The sequence below is a fragment of the Wasmannia auropunctata genome, unplaced genomic scaffold (genome assembly GCF_000956235.1).
Source record: "Wasmannia auropunctata unplaced genomic scaffold, wasmannia.A_1.0 LD336116.1, whole genome shotgun sequence".
NCBI classification, from domain to species: Eukaryota; Metazoa; Arthropoda; class Insecta; order Hymenoptera; family Formicidae; genus Wasmannia; species Wasmannia auropunctata.
Genome location: NW_012026774.1, coordinates 494,336 through 512,545, shown reverse-complemented (window position 1 = coordinate 512,545; position 18,210 = coordinate 494,336). Strand labels below are relative to the sequence as shown.

General features: G+C 33.9%; 1 protein-coding gene across 1 annotated transcript in view; it reads right to left on the bottom strand.

Moving 5' to 3' along the window:
* LOC105448288 (protein-methionine sulfoxide oxidase Mical-like) overlaps window positions 1–18,210 on the bottom strand; it is a 34,316-nt gene that overhangs the window by 3,358 nt on the left and 12,748 nt on the right. The window contains exons 13-29 of the mRNA XM_011686792.1: window positions 17,828–18,186; window positions 17,505–17,762; window positions 17,013–17,215; window positions 16,633–16,766; window positions 16,265–16,512; window positions 15,920–16,042; window positions 14,898–15,095; window positions 13,095–13,334; window positions 12,151–12,289; window positions 11,668–12,062; window positions 10,797–10,956; window positions 10,555–10,718; window positions 10,191–10,393; window positions 8,815–8,996; window positions 8,152–8,306; window positions 3,075–3,654; window positions 21–2,902 (exon numbers count right to left, since the gene is read on the bottom strand). Of these exons, the coding sequence (XP_011685094.1) occupies window positions 21–2,902; window positions 3,075–3,654; window positions 8,152–8,306; window positions 8,815–8,996; window positions 10,191–10,393; window positions 10,555–10,718; window positions 10,797–10,956; window positions 11,668–12,062; window positions 12,151–12,289; window positions 13,095–13,334; window positions 14,898–15,095; window positions 15,920–16,042; window positions 16,265–16,512; window positions 16,633–16,766; window positions 17,013–17,215; window positions 17,505–17,762; window positions 17,828–18,186 (6,623 nt within the window). The remainder of the gene's footprint in view (window positions 1–20; window positions 2,903–3,074; window positions 3,655–8,151; window positions 8,307–8,814; window positions 8,997–10,190; window positions 10,394–10,554; window positions 10,719–10,796; window positions 10,957–11,667; window positions 12,063–12,150; window positions 12,290–13,094; window positions 13,335–14,897; window positions 15,096–15,919; window positions 16,043–16,264; window positions 16,513–16,632; window positions 16,767–17,012; window positions 17,216–17,504; window positions 17,763–17,827; window positions 18,187–18,210) is intronic.

Sequence of the window (18,210 nt, the reverse complement as noted above, 5' to 3'; positions counted from 1 at the left end):
ATTGTAACAATAATGCTTACTTTTCCTTTTGATTTTGAAGTCAATCGGAACATCGATAGTTTGTCCTTTTGATTAGGTGATGGACTTGTTTCCTTCTTGAAGAAGAAATCTGACACCGCCTGTATAATACTCTTTCTTCTCTCTGAATCCTTCGGTTTCTTTTTGTCCCTTTTGATTGCCGTGCCATTATTATCCGAAAGTGATAAACCTGCAGTATTCAGCAACTCATCCATCGATTTCGCGCTAGCCGCTGGCAGTTTTTGGAAATTGATCTTCTTTGCGATATTCTTCATATTATCGGTGCTTTGGCTGATTTGTAATTTCAGCTCTGAACTATCTATTCCGCTAAAATTGTACGATTTAACTCTTTCAGTATCGTTCGGCGTATCGTTTTTTGTATCCGTTTTTATCTCATCCATCGAGAGTTGTCTCCGGGTCACCCTCATTCTTAATTCCTTGATTCTGTCTTCAGGACTTAAACCTAGGTCTTCGTCACTCTTCATTCTAGCCCGTTCTCGAGCATCATGTCTGGCCTTTTCGGCGGTTCTCCTCGCTTCCTCGCTTTTCAGTCTTGGCGGTGCAAGTGGTGTTTTAAAAGCATCCTCTATACTAGCAATAGTCGACTTTTCGTCTGCCTTCTTTGGGATTTTTTTTGGATTCTCTTTGGTTTCTCCTTGATCGGTCTGCTCACGAGAGCAGCACGAAGACATCGAAAGATTCAACGACTTGTTCGCCTCCGCGAAAGTTGTGCGAGTTGGACTGTTTACTGGTGATATTATGGAAGTAGGCACAAACTTGTTACCAACGGAAGAAACATTAGATAATGAAGGTTTCATCGGTGAAAGCGCTGTGGTAAAAGATGAGGCTCTCGCAGCTCTTCGGGCCCTTTTTTCGGCTGACTTCTGCTTGTGAGCCTCGAGTTTATCCATTAAAAGATCCTGTATAAGGTTCTTTTGCTTCGACCGTTCTCTCGTGATCTCTTCGAGTTTTCTCGAGGTCGCCGGGGAATTGACACCATTACTGTTACCATTTACACTTATTGTTTCCTGACACTTAATCTCTTCAGCGATCATTTCCGCGGTACGCGTCTGCGCCAAGCTTTTCGAGTTTTTTCGCCTCGATTTTCTTACGTCAATAGAATCCTTGGCATTGCTAAACTCTGCGATTCTAGATTGCAATCTCTTTACATATTCCAGATAGTCTGGATTGTTGGAATCCGCCTTGACTAACTCCTCGTGCTTTTCTGTCATTTCTGCAGGAACTATAGACACCTGAGGATTAATCGGACTGGCAAGCACTGTAACGACTTCGCTGGTAGTCGTATCCTCCGCTGGCTCCACAAGTAACAGACTATCTTCTTCCATCGACTGAAGTAATTCTTTGTTAAAAGCTTCTGCCAATTGCTCCCGTTTCGTGTTCTCCTTAAATCCCTCTTCACCTTGCTCCTCAGATTGAATTTCTATCGATGATTTACTCACAATAAGCTCGCCTAATTTGCCCATTACATCCTCCATGGTAACTGGATCGATCTCGATCACATTGGCGTCTTTAAAGCCTTCTTGTTCTTCTTCCTCATCTTCACCGTATGAATCATTTTCTAGATCGAGTCTTGCTATCGGCGCATCAGCGACTGGTAGATTGTACATATTAGTTGAAATAGGAATGTTGGAAAGAGTCGTCTTGACATTTACGAATTCGATATATCCTCGATTTTTCAGCATCGCAATATTGGAGGCATCTTGGAGGCTGTCATCCAGCAGCGACTCATTGTCCGTGTCCATGTAATTAATATCTTCGCCGTTGACCAACAGTTTTGATGTATTATTGTTCGGGTATTCCTGATCGATCACCCGATCGATTTTCGAATACTCGATTTCCATATCCTCCTCTTTAGCAATTTTGGCGGGTGTAGAGGATAGTTTTGCATTGTTTCGTACAGTGATGAAACTAGAATCGATATCGAGCTCCACGTCGCGAAGGTCCTCAGAAACCAAAGCCTCCCCGTCGCGAGCCCATTCAGAAAATTCTGTCTCAGTGAATGCTGCAGTGGTAACATCGTTCTCCTCGGAATCATCTTGCTTATTAGACATTGGCGAAGCTTCGGAAGTAGGACTACTGCAGTTGCTCTTTCTGTTATTATCCCGCAAGTCTAATTGTCCCATATTATTATTTACCATTTCAACAGTATGCGTATTGTCGATTGAATCGAGTAATCGGTGATCCTGCAGAAAGGAGACTTCGATAGAATCTGGCTCGAATGTCTGGCCATCGTCGGGATCGTAATGTTTGTAACGATCAGCTCCTTCATCCAGTAAAAGGTCGCCATCGGTGCTGTGAATCCGTAATCTAGGCGGCGAAAGATTTACAGCAACAAACTGATCGTTCTCAACTGCTCCGTTAGAATCGGAGGATGATAATGAATCGCTATCTATCTCAGAATCATCCGAACTGGCCTCCTTGTCCTCGTCCTTCTTGTTCCAGTCCACTTGCGGCACGACAATGGACGTCTCATGAAGGGGACTACGCGGTCTAAAATCGTTACTTTCCTCCGCATTGTTTAAGACAACTTTCTCAGCGCTTTGCGAGCCTTTTAAATCCTCTTTTACGACATTCTTCGTCAAGTTATTAGTAGCTTGCTGTAGAAGTACTTGTTCGTCAATTAACTCCCTGTTTTTCATCGAAGATTCACTGCAGATGTTGGGTGCTGTTTTCGATTTCAAGATACTGGATTCTTTCACTAAATCAGGTAATTGTTGCGCCTTGGATGTTTCTACTATCAAGGTTGTCGGCTTCGCGGCATCATTCGATGAATTTCGGCGATCGGCTGACAACTGTCGCGAAAATAAAATTGTAGGCGATAATGGAGAAAGCGGTGCATTGTTGGTTCGCAGTTTACTAGTACCTTAAAAACATACAATTATATGCATGTGAAAAGATGATTTGCAACAAGATTTATATAAAATATTCTACAAATTTATTTCTTGGTAGTATCTTTCTCATTAGTTAATATCACAAATATTGTTGTAAAATAATATAGAAATTATCGAGATTGAAAATATATGTAATAAAGATACCTTGAAGAAATGCTTGCATGGTAGGACTAGGCTCCGGCGCTGGATTCAACAACTTTTGATGCTGCGAGATTGCATCAGTAAAGTTCCTCAATTTCGTGTCGACATTAGATGCCGAACCTGATTTTACAACGGAACCACCCAACGCTGATCCGCCCAGTAAATAACGTTTTTTCAATTCCAACGAGAGTCTCGAAGCGATTCCGCCGGTGGAGTTAGTGCGATTCAGAAGATAATCTCCCCTTCGTGGATTTAACAATGGTATACAATTATTTTTGTCGACAGAAGCTGGCACGTTGCAATTTACTTCTTTGTTCGTTGTTTCCACCTTAGTACGGCCTTCCAAAAATCGCTCGCTGTTAATATCTTGCTGTTTCTTGTCCTGCATCAGGTTGCCATTGATCGAAGAGATCATCTTACTCTTCACCTGCACTTTCTTCGGTTCAACATAAGCGCCTCTCGTTTTCCGCACATAGGAATCGTTGATTGTAATCTCGGGAATCTCGTGCTGCGTCGGAGTCGCTTCATCGTGCTCGAATTCGGAGTCGGTTGAGATCTCGGTTGCGGAATTTTCCACACTCTCCTCTGTCGACGCATCTTCTGACGATACAACCTGATACGATACAACAAAGAATACTAAATGAATAAAAATTATAACAAATATATAGCTAAAATATAATAAGCAAGTGTTTAGTAAAATTGTTAGGGGTCGGATAAAAAAAGACAGAGAAGCTAATATTTTGATTTATGAGTGGATATTATGAGTAGTTTTGATTGTATATGTGTTATTTTTGTAAATGATCGTAATTATGCGATTATAAACCAATGTTTTATCACAGTTAATGTTTTATCATACGATCGAATCAAAAGAGTATAAATCTGAATTTTATACTTAATTAAAACAAAAACAGTGTTGTGAGACATTTAATAAAGTACTGGCTGGTGATCATCTCTGAATGAATTAGTCAATATTGGTGAGTAAACCGCTACTTTTAGCATGAAAACTAAATAAGTCAAACACAAACGATTAAGGATTTGAGTCGCTGTTAATGATAAATTAGTTCAATAACACTCCATTCACATACATAACAAGATGGATTACCTTTTCCTTAATGCTCCTTAATTGGTCGATTAAAAACTAGCCCCATTGAAAATTAAAAAGTCAATCACCATCAGCCAAGATTTTTACTTGTACTTTTTCTGTTTACTTTATTAATACATCTCACACAGTTCGTCCAAATTTAAAATTGCACAACTACAATATCCACTAAAGATCTCTAAGATTATTAACTATAGAATCATAAAATAGAATTGTATATTTGTATTAATACGAAAAATTATATAATTTATCGATTCGAAGTCTCTATAGAGAATATGTAAAAACCGCAAATCTGACCGAGTTATTCCTAACTCCATTGGTATACGGATTAATTCGAAATACAAGTAAAATCTACATATATAATCCACTAATCAACATTCAGTAGATTTGCAATAAATATATGTAGGATAACGACATATAATAACATCAGATCTTGAAGACTAGATTTATTGACCAATCTAAAATAGTTTTTCAGCAAAAGTTCAATTGTTCAATGCTAATATTTTTCGCAATTCTTTACACTTCTTAAAATTGTTAATATTAAGTATTTTGATAAACTATTCATTTTTTAGTCACTTGTATAATTTGAAAATTATTTAATGTAATTATAGAAGCTTTTAATATATATATATATATATAAATGACGGTTATATTATCGAGTTAGATAATTCTAATAAAACGTTAAAAACGAATATAATTAAAGCTAAAGCATTATATCCCCAAACAATTTAATTATAGTATGTAGATGTTGTATTAACATTATGAAACTGTGCATTTATCTTTTTTTGACTGATTATTGCTAGAAATAAATTTTATAGATTCCTCAGATTTATTTAACAAGTGCGAATTTGTATGAGGATAAGCAGCTTCTTGAGTTAACGGTACACTTTTGTTTTGACTTTGCAATTTTGATACATCAGAAACATTTCGAATTTCCGTTATTGAAGTATCTTTAACACCTTTTATAATTTCTTTGTTTAAATTCGAAAGACTCGCAACCTCCTGACTTTTTGCGACATTTCGTCTTGTTGGCCTTTGGATAGCCATTGAATTAGTATCGGGATTTTGAGTAGCCCGACAATAAAGTTTTGTGACATCGTTGACATCTAATTTTGAAATATCTTTAACATCTTGACTTTGAATGTTAGAAACATTATTGCTATTCTGACCGTATAATTCTGAAATATTCTCGACAGTTTGACTTTGTAGTGTTGTTTGTTCCGTCACATTTTCAAGAGCCAGATTTCGATGTAGATGCTCGAAGCTTCTTTTTGCTGACTTTTTTCTTACTGGAATTTTAGGCAAAGAGAGTTCCGTGTTAGAAATTGTCAAATTAAGAATGTCTATTGGAGTTCTCTGAAAAGAATTAATATCATGAGACAAATTTTTCCGCCTAGGCCTTTTAGGAACTTCTTCAACATGATTTTCTGGTGAATTATTGTTTATAATCGTATTTTCAATGTTCGTAGATTTATCTACTATTTTTTCGACGATTATTGCTTTTACTGCGGACACATCTTTATATATTATATTTTTTAATTCGGATAATGATTTAGAATTATTGCCAATACATTTGGAAAAAACTCGCGGTGCATCTTTATTTAAACTAGTATCGCTTTTATGCAACCTATTACATTTAACAACTTTATTTGTATTATTTAATAGTGAAGCAGTTAACGTTGCATTAAGAGATGTATTATTTCCAAATAACAAATTTTTGTTTGATTCATTATTTCTATCCGGATCATCACTCAAAATATTTATTTTATTAGCTTGCTTCTCATCACTATTATTATTCAGTATGATTCCATCTAAATCTGTTAAATCCGTTCTTTTTTCTTCATTTTGTGAATTATTTGAAGTATTGCTTTGTGCGCCCGTTTTAATTACACTGTCTTCTTTAATTATATCATCGTCTGTTGTATTGCCATTTTTTATATTATCTTTCTTTTCTTGATTTGTTGTGTTATTTATGTCACTATTCAGAATGTCGTCTGTCGAATTAATCTGTTCTCGTTCCTTTTCATCGTTTGTAATATTAAAATAAATGTTTTTTACGTCTGTACGCAACATCGATATATCGTCGGAAATCATAGCAGTATGATTCTCTACTTTAGGAATACTATAGTTTGCCGTCAATAGATCAATCTGATCACTGTTAATATTTAATTGAGGATTTAGTCCAACAAGATCATTACATATTAAATCTAAACTATCGCGTGCTATCTCCTCTTCATTATTATGGACTGCTTCAAATCGTGACAAATAGAACTGAGAATCCATCAGCTTTTCATCAACTTCCAAATATGCAATTTTACTTTGCTCTTCGATTTGATTAAATTGTTGATCAATCGCATCAACGTCTTTCTCGGTCATATCGCTTATTTCTTCGATATCTATTTCTGACTTTTGTCTTTCATTTCGCTTAATAGCGAATATATTTGAAGCTTTAGATTTATTATTATTCCAAGAACTGGTCTTATTAAAGTATTTCAGCATTTCTTCTGCATTTACTTTGTCAGATAACTTGGGCTTAATATGTAATTGTATCATTTTGATATTAAGCGTGTCCTTATTTCGTGTCGGTTGCTTGTTCGAAACCATTCTTTTATTCTCCGTAAAATATTTATTCATCTTTAATCGAGCGCATTCAGTCGACAGTGGTCGGAGTCCACTGTCGACATTTCTTATAGCTTCGTTCTTTGCTTTTCTCTGTTTCAGATCGCGCTTCAGTTTGTCAAATGCGTTATTACCATTATCAAAATTTGGAATACTATGTGATTCCAGGGGAACCAGCAATCTTGAAGTTTCCAAAGATAATTGTTCAAGCTGTATCTCCTGTGTTGGAGATGGCGATGTCACTGTTACTATCGGGTATATTGACTCTTGTAACACGCTCGCAGTAAGCGCCGGAGTTGTTGAATATACATCAACTTTATTATCAATAACATTACTCACGTGAATATTATTATTATTATTACTACTACTATCATCGACAAATTCAATATTTCTATTTTTGTTAGTAAAATCGCTGCTCTCGTCCTGATTAGTAGCACTACTACCAGTAATATTTTCACACTCAGATATTTCTATTTCTTCAAGTAAATTAGACTTGGAATATTCTACCGAATCATTCAAGTGATCGCTATTGGTTGAATTACCGCTATGCAACATTTCTACCGATTGATAAGTCTCTGACGATGAGGAAGACAAAGAATTTTTGCTTCCATTCAAAGAAGTGATTACACTCGGCAAATCATCAGCATTTAGGATAGTTTCGTTATCGGAAACTCTAGAATCCTTGCGTGTTCCAATGCAAGGTATAGTATCTGCAATTGTAATTTTCGCAACCTTTTCTGAATCATCTCCAAAACAATTGTTTTGCGTGGAACCTTTTTTCATATTATTTGTAGATAAATCCAATGAATTCTTAAATAGATTATTTGTGCTCAAATTATTAACATTTACATTGATATTAATAAAATTTGGTATAAAACTTTTCACGTCGACATCGAGAATATCATTTTGCGAACAATCATCGTCAATTTTATTATGCAATTCGTCTAAATCTGATCGAATTCCTTCCTCCACAAAACTTTCGTACTCGCAATCTTTTTTATTCAAGTGATTAAGAGCAATATTTGTCAAAAAAATCAAGGATTTATTCTGACCCGAAATATTATCGTCAGTATTATTTGACGTTGGAAGAGGCATTGATTCGGTCGCGCAAATTACATTTTCAGAAACTTGCGAGATAACATTGAGAGATGCACCATTTTTATGAGCGGAAATCGTATTGTCTTGACCGTGTATACTTGTAGCTAATTCATTAGAAGGTAATGCCGGTTCATTAGAGAATTCTAGCAGTTCTTTGAGAGGATTTCTCTCGGATGATAGATCACTATTATTCGTGTTCACGTTGGACATTGAGGACGATGTTATTTTAGATTCAAAAGAAATGAGTGATTTTTGAATTATAGCGGGACTTATAGAGTCTTTAGATTGCTTCACCTCTGTTTCCGAACCGGTGTCAGTATCAGAGTTGCGCGGTGGCACCTTCAACCACACTTCTTGCTTTCGGAGCTCTCGCGCGCGTACGTCTTCCTCGTCTTCGGTTGCAGTGCCGCTTTCATCGTCTAACAAAAAATCAAAACATACATTACAAGTAATGTAAGTTGAAGAATTTGTTAATATTATCACACATTCTGTATTTTTCTTTCCTCCCTGTTATTCCCCATTGTTTTTTTATCCATAAATATATATATATATATATATTTATTTCTTTTTTATCAAAATCAATGCATAATAATATGGCGATGTAAAGTTGGCACTCAATTTTTAAATATCCAAAATTTTAAACACAGTTCCATTGGCACCCACAGTTCTACAGTTCCTGATAGATTAGAACTATTGTTTTAATCTATCATGAACTGTACAACTATTGTGGGTGCCAATCAAACTGTGTTTAAAATTTTGGATATTTAAAAATGGAGTGCCAACTTCACACCGATATAGAATATTCTCGTGAAAAACGTATCATACAAAATAAGAGAATAACAAAAAAAGTTGATATCATATAATTTTAACAAATGAAAACTTTGTGCGTGCGCGAGGGCATATATTTTTATGCATAATAAATAATACCTTCACTAGTGTATTCATCGCTAGAATCTTCATATTCGTTGCTGCCGGTGTCAGATTGTCCGACTGTAGCATGTGGATGTGAATAGCGCAATGTCCAATTCTTAGCTAACTCGAGAGTTCCTTCAGTTGTAAGTGGTTGATCTATAGCTTCCTCAAATGCTTCATTATCCTCATCAGAATCACTGTAAAACAAATGATGATAATTTAAACAAACATTATAATTAAAAATTTAAATTATTTATATGTATTAGGTGTAGTAGAAAGTTCTTAGCTTTAAGTTTTGCATCGATGGAGTATCATTTCAAATTGAAATATTCACGCCTTTTTGCGATTTTGAAATTAAAATTAATAATTACAAAAAGCCATGGTAAGGCAAGCCATAATCTCAAAAATCTCAAAAATATTGTTAATCGATTATTAATGAGACATCCTGCATGACAACGCACAGCCACATACTGTTGAGGTGGCGAAGCAAATCATCTTCGCGTTGGGCTTCTCGCGTGGAGAACTTCTGCCGCACACGGCGTATTCATTTCAAATATGGCCCCTTCCGATTACCACCTATTCCGTGTGCAACATCGTTTGGCTGATACACACTTCAGAAGAGAAGAAAAAGTTCGAAAAAGCATCGATTTTATTTATGATTTTCAAAACCGCTAAGCTTTTGTCACTTAGAAATTCGTAAACTACTCGAGAAGTGGTAGAAAGTCATCGATAATAATGGAAAATATTTTATTGATTAAACTCTTTTTATGTTCTTCAAATAAAGATTGAATTTTGCAAAAAAAAAAGCTAAAAACTTTCCAGTCTACATCTAATATATATTTATTATTTTGTGTTTTAAACAAATCAATTAAAATATAAATATATTCTAATAAAAATTTTAAGTTTAAATTTATATTTATATCTGTTATAACTGAACCAGAATTATTATATATAGAATATCATAAAGGTATATAAGAGGTCTGTGATATGAAAAGAATCCTATCTTAAAATTGCCGTGTTACATGCATTGAAGCCTCTTTTTCCCAATGTTTAAAAATTCATATCTTCCAGAAAAATAAAGATAGCGACTGGTGGGTGGTACAACAAATGGTTGAGGTGAGTGGTGGTAGTGGGTGGTGGTGGTGGGTGGTGGTGCTGGGTGTGGATGGTGGATGATGGTAAGTCAAAAAAAAATTTTTATTTTCAAAATCATAATATAAAAAATCATAATGTAAAAAATTTTCAACAAAAAATTTTTTACTTTAAAATCACATGATATAAAAAATTGTGGTGGTGGGTAGTTGTGGTGGGTGGTGGGGAATGATAGTGGTGCGCGCGCGAAGCGCGCGCCTGTTATGTACTAGTATTATAAATAATATATGCATATTTACCTCATATCAGAAATATCATCACTGGATCCCATTTCTGCGGTAGAAGCACCAAAATTTCTGTCTGTCCATTCATCTTCATCCATTTGACTGTGACCTTCCTCAGGATCTGATATTTCTGCTAGATTTTCAAATTCAATTCTTTCCGGCGTTTGACCACGATCGAGTAAATCAAGTCCAACAATGCCTTCTAAGGACGTTTTGGCCTGAAAGCATGTACATACATTTTTGTATAAAAGTTTATCGTTTTAAAATGTTTTACTCCTACAAAAATTCTATAAAAAGATATCATTTTATATCGTAGTAAACATTTTTGTATTTATTATTACACAAGATTTATTGATCAGTATATAAGATTATTCTATACCTTTTCCGGTGTTTTTAATGTAGCCGCGGCATTAGGTACATTTTCTTTATTCACCAAGTGGATCCTTTTTTTCTCTGCTCTAGTTTTCATCGTTCCCGATAGTCCAAAGTGTTGCGTACAATAAAAGCGTCCACCATTTTTCTCTCGATCAAATGTATGATTTCCTGTAAGATAAAACAACAATATTATTAAATCATAAAATATTTAAAAAGCAAACATATAAAGAGAATATTAAATATTACCTATTCTTAACGAGATGGAACAATATTCACACCGGAAACAACCGCGGTGAAAAAATTTGCCTTCTGCACTAAGTCTTTCCATAAGATAAACTCTTTTGTTGCAAAAATGGCACATCTCTGAACCTCCTTGCACAGGTAACACGATAGCAGGCTTAGTGTTCTACACAAAAATAATTCGTACAATCCAAATTATTAATGCTACATTAAATGCTGTGCGATTTTATATATCTAATACGCACGCTGCTAGCATCTTTTAAGAGAAGACACTTTTAGATCTTAGATCTTATCTTTATATTAATTTGTCAAGCAATATTCACTTTATATTAATATTTTATTAATATATTAGCAATTATTTATAAGTTTATACGTTTTTACGTTATATTTATATAATTAGTTATGTTAGTTTATATTTCACACGATATATACATATTTCAATACTACAAAAGTTCGATTTAAAAAGCCAACGTTATCTCTCAAATATTACAATCTACGTATTTACAATCCAAATCTAGTTTGTTAAGAAATTTCATTTATGTTGCAAGCTATAAATTTATAAATACCTTAAAATTTATTAGTAAGTGATTTAAAAAATTATCTAACACAACATTGCTTGAAAAAGATTTTTAAAACATTTTGACATGTGTTATAACGGAATTAAATACAATTATGAATCTTTTCAAAAACGCAAGTCTACTGACTACTGATTTATATCTTCTCTCTTGACTTGAATTCTGGAATTAAGTAACACACACTCTCTATAAGACAATGGGGATATAAGATATAATAGAGACGCTGATACAACTCAGACGATGAAATTAGAATATTTTCGTTGACCGTCCTTTCCCATGAAGATCGTAAAACTCGTATTTACCGATTTTTGCAGCTTGGGTTCCACATCCTGACTTTTATTCGAAAATTGTTCAGCCATGGCTGAAACTTTATTGTATCCGAGCGCGCTACCTTCCCTGATCTTCTTGCCTATATTCTTCAGGGTATTGTCTATGTCAGCGTACTTACTGTAGTTGTCCCTTTGATCGTTGCCTCGCTTCTCCATCTTGATCTGCCGAGCTAAAAACTGAATGAAACATATACACATCTGAAAAAGTGCGAGAATGCCATCGCTATTGAGCGTTTCTTTGCCAACCTGCTCGCGACTCCACTTGGGCACTTTCTCGACACGTTCGTGACGAACGCTGCGGCCCATCTTGTTCTCTTCGATTTTCTTCTCAATTTCTTTCACGTTCCAATCAGTTTTCTCAATTTTACCTACAAATATATTTTATAGTTCGATTAGTACAGAACAAAGACAGAAAACTTTACTGGAATTGAATGAAAATAAAAAATATGTACAAACCAATAGCACGTAAAAGATCTCTAGGTTTTTTTTCGGAAGATGTTCCTTTCAGTTTATCTTCAAAATCCTTTATCCTACCTGAGAATTCTTCATCCACACTATCTCTTTGGTAACCAATGTGTATTTTAGATTGTCTGTCCTAGGAATAATTGACAACTTAATATCAAAGTATATGCGAGCGAGCAATTAGTAGGAGAATTAGTAACAGTATCACAAACAACGCAAGCAAAAATTGCGAGCATCTTACTAACTATATTTTGAATATAAATACGAGGTTTCTTCGAAAATACATATAATAATGATAATAATAATAATAATAAAATAAAATATTTTAAAGAATTAAATAAATAGTTGACGTTTCAAATGTGATTCTTCAAACTCATACATATAATTAATACAATTTAGAAAAATCAATTTCTATCAGATTAAAAGAATAAAAAATAAATATTGTTATTTGAATCCTTTTTATCTAATAACTTTTCTTTAGACACCAGTTTCATAATGGCAATAATAATGCGATAATAACAACAGGGCAAGCGTGAAGATAGAATATAATTCCTCGTACAAAAATAAATTAAAAGTTTTGTCAATTAACAAAAATCTTATTAAAAAAGCAGTTGTTAATCAACAATAGTCAATAACATGTGCATATATAACTCTCAACAAATTTAGTAACAACTGTATTAATACTGTTATTTCTTCATTGCAGTCGTACTAAATTATAACGTCAGAAAATAAATGTAAATATATTCCTTGTGTGTCACGATTTAGTATAAATGCAATGAAGCAAGAATGGAAAATATGGTGATTCATTATTTTGTCATTCATTATCTTTAGAAATGCGTTATGCTGTTATATTGAATATCAAATGATGACACAGGCTTTTTGTCAGCAGATATAGAAAAACATGGTCAAACATTTGCACTCATCAATCTTTAGCTTACTGGATAAAGTATTTTCTGCTCTAAATCTTTTACTCTATCCTTGAAATCTGGTGCAGTTTGACGGTATAAAAAAATCGAGTAATCCTCAAAGGGCTCATCTTTCTCGCGTTTTGCATTGGCTTGCAGCATCTGCATACTTTTGTAGAACTGCTGGGTTGCCATCTTACGCAAATATTGCCGCTTCTTCATGCGCTCAGTTCGATAATTTTCAATCTCATCGAGTCTTTTCTGCCTTTCATCCTTTATTGCGAATTTACTTATTAGTCACGCGCGATCAATTAATTATAAATGCTGATCTATTTCGATCCAAGCAACGAAATGTTTCTTTACAGCAAAGCGAAGCACTATTGTGGATCAAATTATACCAGAAAGCATGAAGCAGCGACAGAATGATACTTGAGAGGAAAATTCTTTAGAACCGTAAATCTTGTCGTTTCCCATTTCGAGAACAATGGCTTTTTAAATTATTTAAAGAATTTAAAGACCCATTTTGCAAATAGAAATGCAAAAGTAAACAAAATCTATAAAATGTAAAAAATATAAAAAAATGTACACTGCCGTTTCCGGCCACTAGCAAAATTTTTATATTTGGAGTTTTAAGCCGTTGAACTTACAATTGTAGCATTGTTCTAAATCAAAGAGTAGATTGATGTGATTTTATCATTTTAAAAGATACTTATTTAAGACTTACTCTGTATTGATTTTAAGTTTAATGCATCCTTACTACTGTAAAACTACTCTTAAATCTGAGAGTATATTTACCATACTGAAAATTACAATGTTTGACGGAATGCACTTTACTTACAAATGGCATCCCCGAAAAATTTTCGCAAGTGCATTCCATCAAACATTGCAATTTTCAGAATGGCAAACAGATAAGGCTCTCAGATTTAAAAGTAGTTTTACAGTAGTAGGAATGCGTTAAACTTAAAATCGATACAGAATATTTTTAAGTATCACTTAAAATGATAAAATCTACTCTTTGATTGAGCACAGTGCTGCACTAACAATAAGTTCAACGGCTTGAAACTCCAAATATAAAAATTTTACTACTGTTCGGAAACTTTTTGACGGCAGTGTATGTATGTAAAGAAACAATAAAACAAAAGAAAATCAATTGGCCTCTAAAGTTTCTTTTTATTAGACTACCGCTAGCATAATTTTAAATTTTTGTGCATAATCAACTACGTTATTGTTGTATTTAGCCATATGGATTTGCGCATATAAAAATAATGAAAAGATTATGTATAATGTTTCTGGCACGATCTCCTAAGAGTTTGAAAAAATCTTACTCAAAGTTTCATAAAATAGCAATTATATTAACATAAGATTATATAAAAAAATTTGACAATATAACCGACAGTTTGGACTTATTTCCTTTTACGGTAGGTTACGCGTGTTCAGTATGTGTCTGGCTCCTCCCGAAGGCCGGTAAAAGTAGTAAGTCCAATGAATACGATTAACAACGATACGAATATCCCGCGACACATAACAGTTTCGATCTTCTGCCATCGTGACTATACATAAGATACAAGCATTTCAGTTTTCTAACAAAGGTCAACAAAAGTCAACAATTGTGTACAGCTATGTTAGGTTCAATTTTTTATAAAAGATTTAATTTTGTTTTTGAAATAAATAAATTTTCTTTAAAAAAACTGATTTTCTATAAAAATTTGAACGTTTTTCACGAAATTGTCATTGCTTTTGTCTGTATATTTATTATTATTATTATTATTATTATTATTAAATAAGCATTGCTCATTATATAAAATTGTAAATAAATGGAGAATTTATTCTGCTTACCATCGTCGCGCCTACTTTCTCGGTACTCCGTCTCTTTCGAGAACGCCGGCTAACCGTATTGTCCTTTTTATCCGTGTGAGAGTGTACATTTTCATTAGCATATCGTGAGCGCGAGTACCGTGTTTTCGTAGCCTTTTCCTCAGATGTCCATTGTTTCAGTTGCTTTGGATGTCCGATGCATTCTTCTGCTTCTGGTTCCTGTTGCAATAAAGAATCCTATCTTAAAATTGCCGTATTACCTGCGTTGAAGCCTCTTTTCGCCAATGTTTAAAAATTCATATCTTCCAGAAAAATAAATTAAAATAGGTGGTGGTGGGTGGTAGTAAGTGGTGGTGGTGATGGGTGATGGTGGTGGGCGGTGGTGGTGGGTGGTAGTGGTGGGTGATAGTGGGTCAAACAATTTTTATTTAAAAAATCAAATGATATAAAAAATTAAAAAAAAATTTTTGCTTTAAAAATCAAATGATAGAAAAAATTTTTAAAAAGAAAATTTTTATTTTAAAAACTCATAAATATAAAAAATTTTCAAAAAATTTTTATTTTAAAAATTAAATGCCATGTTATCTGCAATGAAGCTTCTTTTCCCCAATGTTTAAAAATTCATATCTTTCAGAAAAATAAAAATATCGACTTCTTTCTGGGCTTATCTTAAAGGTGAATTATGTGGCTATTTTCTAAAAAATCGTGATTTTATTTAAAAAATGGCCGATTCAATATGGCCGATTAAAACGTCATTTTATTGAAAATTGTTAGAATTTGTTTAATTAAAATGTAATTTGGTATAAATGTTATTGAAAGATGTATGGGATTCAATACGCAGCGCGCGCTTGTTATGTACTAGTAAACTTAAACTTATGACTATTATGATTAGTACGGAAAGTAAGGTATTCATAAAAGTATCTTCCAAAACTCTTTGAAGAAATAATAACATATGCTAATTTAGTGACTTCAAAATAAAAGACTCTACACAGAAAGAAAAAGACTAAGCACATCAACATTTTATGTTTTTTTTATGTACTTACTAATTTTGGATGTTTGACATATGGAATCTCGCCTCTGAAAACTTCATATATTTGGGTTAAGTAAGAAAACATGGCAAGTGTATCAGGAACATCGCATTGAAGCATTTCTTCTCCTGTCATTATCTATAAGCAGAATTATTTTTGTCTTATTTAGATAATCTATAAACATTTAATGTTATATGATAATTTTTACTTATGACATAATATTTGTTTATTATCTAAGATAAAAAGACTAGCAGTTCAATTGATTAATATAATGTTAATGTATATTCTTTCTCTTAATTAATATTTATTATTTTGCTTAAAAAGACGCTGGAAGGACGATAGAAAATACAATATATTTACCGGCGGTATGTTCAATTCCTTTTCCAGGGTATCAAAGGCGAGTTGATTGTTTTTCACTACATCTTTCGCATTTAAGCTATAAAAATCTATTAAATCTGGACGGTATCTATGAACAATTGCACAAATAGCTAAACCATCTTTGAAAGAGGCACCCATGTCTTCGATGTGAACTTTATCGTATAATGCAACTTGCTTTTGCAGCCAGCGAAGCAATGTGTCTGGATGAACTTGACTGTCAGCTCTCAGATCTGTATAAAGGTATTTTTTTTAAATTATATAAAAAATTACAAATAGTAATTTAAATGTGAAAAAGAAACATGAGAATCACAGAATATAACTTTTTACGAGTTCAAGATTTCAATGCTCACCGCGACGTCTTCGTTTCTTTGGAATATCAATCTCTGACTGCATCGTAGGCTGTATGATGCTTTCAGGATCGTCTGTGTCGAGAAGACTACGCACTTGTATCGGAGTTACAGAACGTACATTAAGATTCGGATACCTTGAAAAAAAAAGATAGCAATAAAAAATATTTAATTATTCTTAAATTATTTTATAAGACAAACAAATTTGATAAAAAGCTCCTCTATAATCCAAATAAATAAATAAAGCTTTCTGCAAACAATTACACCATTGAATAGTGGCACATTTGGATAGTTATATTTTGTTTTTAAACGAGACATGAGTTTCTCCATTTTCTAGATATCACAGGCCTAGTTGCTTTATTCAATTGTAATTGATACCTTACCTAGTATGAGGATCCAAAGTGTATGCAGCGTAATCTCTATTCAAATTCTCTGGTGTCGTTTGGCCTAATAGCCTGTATATGGATTCACGCTCCGCAATTACTTCTAACGGTGACAACAAAGCGCCCCAACCTTTGATTGCCCAGCCTGCATCCAAAGAGCTCAGAAATCCTCTTGCGCAACCAGAGCCGGTAGGCCAAAACGGCTACAATAATTTCTGTATTAGCTTTTCATTAAAGATCAAATGAAACAAGGAATACTGAAATTAAAATAACAAAAACACGCAAATGCCGAACAAAATAATGATAAAATAAAAATAAAATAGTCTCTCTCTTTCTCTCTATCCACATTCTTTTATTATAAACGTCCTTGAATTAAAAAAAATTTTTCCCGTTAATAATCGATGTCTAAAAAATTGATCTGAATTTAAATATCGTAAATACTGTTACGTAATTTCAATTGTGTGATTGTGTGATAAGTAACATATCATTTACCTCCAAGAGGCTGTCGCCTACAAGGATCATGAGTAATCTGTGCCCATGACGCTCCAATACGCGACTAGCATTTTCCGCCGCATACATCGAAGTAAAGTCGAACATGGCTACGTCCGGTTGGCCATAGTGATTCACTGCAAATTCCATATCCATCATTTGATATTCTGTCGAGAATTCCGCCGCTTCTCGCGCGTACAACATCAGCGCCTCGCGATCCACGTTTTCTTTCGCGAGTAGTTTTGCAGTGTCAGCATGATCCTAGAAATCAATAATAATTCACTTTAATTGTCTGAGAAATAATATATAATTATAAAGTTGTTTACCTGCAGGATAACTCCTTTGTCGATTAAACTATGTTTCTTGGCAGTCATAACAAAATAGTGCGTGTCATCTTTATAATACACGATATTTTCCAAGTCGATACCAGTTTCTTGGTACAATTCTTTGAAGAATTTTTGATTAAAGATAAAGGCGACACCGCTGATCTCTTCTACACGAGCCTCTGCCTCGGTACGTTTGTTTATAAAATTCGCCGTAATGGCGATGGCTAATTTTCCTCGAAATTCCTTCCGTTTAAAACCTTCTAAGGTATTTCTCTTGCCATCAGCTCCAATTAGCACATCGAACTCGTATTGGGAAACAGGATGGTCAGGTGGTGAAGTCTTCGCTCTCCAACCAATCTCTGATGAAAATATTAAACAAAAAA